Genomic DNA, 2,625 nt, shown 5'->3' with positions numbered 1-2,625 from the left:
CAGGTATAACAACTTCCTGCTGCTGCTGCTGCTGCTGCTGCTGCTGCTGCTGCTGCTGCTGCTGTTCCTGATGCTGCTGCTGCTGCTGCTGTTGCTGCTGCTGCTGCTGCTGTTCCTGCTGCTACTGCTGCTGCTGCTGTTCCTGCTGCTGCTGCTGCTGTTCCTGCTGCTGCTATTCCTGCTGCTACTGCTGCTGCTGCTGCTGCTGCTGCTGCTGCTGGTGTATGCAGGCACCTAAGCCCTCTGTTGCGTCTCGTTAAGGTTCTTTCTCTAGACCCTTCCCTCTACATACCGCCGCTGCTGTCGACGCTGCAGCAGTCTCCTCTGCATTCTCTGCGCTTTGAGGTGGGTACGGGGGCCCCCCCTTTCTATCGAGGGGGCCCCTGTCTCCTGGGGGCCAGGGCCTGGGGGCCCCTACTCTATGAGGGGCCCCCTTGTCTCCTGGGGCCCCCTTCTCTATAGGGGGCCCCTGTCTCCGGGGGCCCCTCTCTCATGGGGCCCCCTTGTCTCCTGGGGCCCCCTTGTCTCCTGGGGCCCCCTTGTATGCTGGGGCCCCCTTGTATGCTGGGGCCCCCTTGTGTCTAGGGGGCCCCCTTGTATGCTGGGGGCCCCTTGTCTCCTGGAGGCCCCTTGTGTGTCTGCTGGTGCAGCAGGCTGGGGTTAGGGTTTCTGTCTCTGTGCGTGGTGGTTGTGATATTACTCAGCTGTCTCTGTCTTGTGTTTTTTGCTTTCTTTTTTTTTTTTGTCTCCTTTTTTTTCGTCCACTTCTTTTTTTGTCTCCTTGTACTTCAATGTTTATAATTTGTGTCTTTGATTTATTCTTTTATTTACTGTCTCTTTTTATTTTTTTTTATTTTTTTTGTTTTTGTTTTTTTTTTTTTGTTGCTGGGGGTTGTGTAGGATGCTGTGGGGCTCTTCTCCGCTCTGGAGGACTGCCGGTGCTGCAGGGGCCTCGAGCCCTCTCTGCAGCGACTTATATCATGGTCAGAGCTGCTGCTGCTGCTGCTGCTGCTGCTGCTGTTGCTGCTGCTGCTGCTGTTGCTGTTGCTGCTGTTGCTGCTCGTGCTGGTGCTGTTGCTACTGCTGCGGTTGCTACTGCTGCTGCTGGTGCAGTTGCTGTTGCTTTCCCTTTTTTGGTGCTGCTGTTATTGTTGCTGTTGCTGCTGCTGCTGCTGCTGCTGTTGCTGCTGCTGCTGCTGCTGCTGCTGNTGCTGCTGCTGCTGCTGCTGCTGCTGGAGAGCAGCAGCGTGTGTATGATGGTGGCGGTGTCTATACACCGCAACCCCTAAACAGAACAAATAAAAGACAGCAGCAACATCTGCTGCTGTGGAGTGTACCTACAGGCTCAGCAGCAGCCTGGCTGCTTCGCCGGTGCTGCCTCGTGCTGCTGCTGCTGCGCTGCTGGGGGGGCTGCGCTGCTGCAGGGGGCTGGGGGTCCGCTCCCCGCAGCTTGCTGCTCTGAGCAGCAGCTTGCTGCAGTCGTGGCAGCAGCAGAAGTATCAGGGGGTATCTGCTGCTGCACCACACCAGCAGCAGCAACAGCAGCAGCAGCAGCAGCAGCAGCAGGAGACGCTTGCTGCAGCAGCAGCGCATGCAGACACGCAGCAGCAGCAGCAAACACTAGAAGGGGGGCTTGACGATGAGACAGAGGTCGCTATCCTCCATTCTCTACTGACAGAGGAGTGCTTCTCTGATACGTACGCAAACCCTAAACCCTAAACCCTAAACCCTAAACCCCAAACCCTAAACCCTAAACCCTAAACCCTAAACCCCAAACCCTAAACCCTAAACCCTATTTATATTGTTTTTTTTGTGTATATTTCTGTTTTTTTTTGTGTGCAGCATCACTTCTTGCTTCTTTCGCTGCGTGCAGCATATAAGAGACAGTAGGCTGGACCTGTCTCCTTTTTTTTTTTAGGGTTTAGGGTTTAGGGTCTAGGGTTTAGGGTTACAGCAACGGGCTGTCTCTTCTTTTGTTTGTTGTTCTGCTGTCTGCTGTCTCTCTTTTTTGTTTTGTCTCTTCTTTTGTCTCTTTTTTGTTTTATCTCTTCTTTTCTCTCTTTCTTTTTTATCGTTTCTTCTGTTTGCTGCTGCTGCTGCTTCTGTCTCTTGTTTGTTGCTGCTGCTGCTGCGTATGTCTCTTCTTTTGTTTGTTGTTGTTGCTGCTGCTGCTTCTGTCTTTTCTGTTGTCTGCTGCTGCTGCTGTTTCTGTCTCTTCTTTTGTTTGCTGCTGCTGCTGCTTCTATCTCTTCTTTTGTATATTGCTGCATCTGTCTCTTTTTCTGTTTCTTTCTGCTTCTGTCTCTTCCTTTGTTTGTAGCTGCTGCTGCTTCTGTTTCTTTTTTTTTTGTTGCTGCACTGTCTCCTCTCTGTGTTTGTGTGTATGTGTGTGTTTTTTTTTTTTTAGGTGTGATGGCGGCTCGTGTGCGTGGGGTGTCTCCGCCTCTGTCTGCTGGGGTGTATAGCCAGCTGTACGAGGCCTTTCTAGCTCTGCAGCAGCTGCGGGCTGTATCTGCTGGGATCGACCCCACACCGATCCCAGCCCCCAGAGACCTCATCGCCTTCTGTCAGAGAGACACACCAAAGGCTTGCTGGTATACTTCGCCCCCTGTCTCCCCATGTGCA

General features: G+C 52.9%; 1 protein-coding gene across 1 annotated transcript in view; it reads left to right on the top strand.

Annotated features, from left to right (window-relative positions):
* The window catches only part of EMH_0079660 (uncharacterized protein), a gene marked incomplete at both ends in the record, with an annotated part of 3,097 nt that extends 1,179 nt beyond the window's left edge, over positions 1–1,918 (top strand). The window contains 4 exons of the mRNA XM_013500154.1: positions 231–345; positions 901–983; positions 1,344–1,697; positions 1,843–1,918. Coding sequence (XP_013355608.1) covers positions 231–345; positions 901–983; positions 1,344–1,697; positions 1,843–1,918 — 628 coding nt within the window. The remainder of the gene's footprint in view (positions 1–230; positions 346–900; positions 984–1,343; positions 1,698–1,842) is intronic.
* Positions 1,919–2,625: the final 707 nt, after the last annotated feature.

Source organism: Eimeria mitis, genomic scaffold, assembly GCF_000499745.2.
Source record: "Eimeria mitis Houghton genomic scaffold, Emh_scaff5078, whole genome shotgun sequence".
Lineage (NCBI taxonomy): Eukaryota > Apicomplexa > Conoidasida > Eucoccidiorida > Eimeriidae > Eimeria > Eimeria mitis.
Note: the sequence above shows the minus strand (reverse complement) of the source record. Positions and strands in the feature narration are given on the sequence as shown.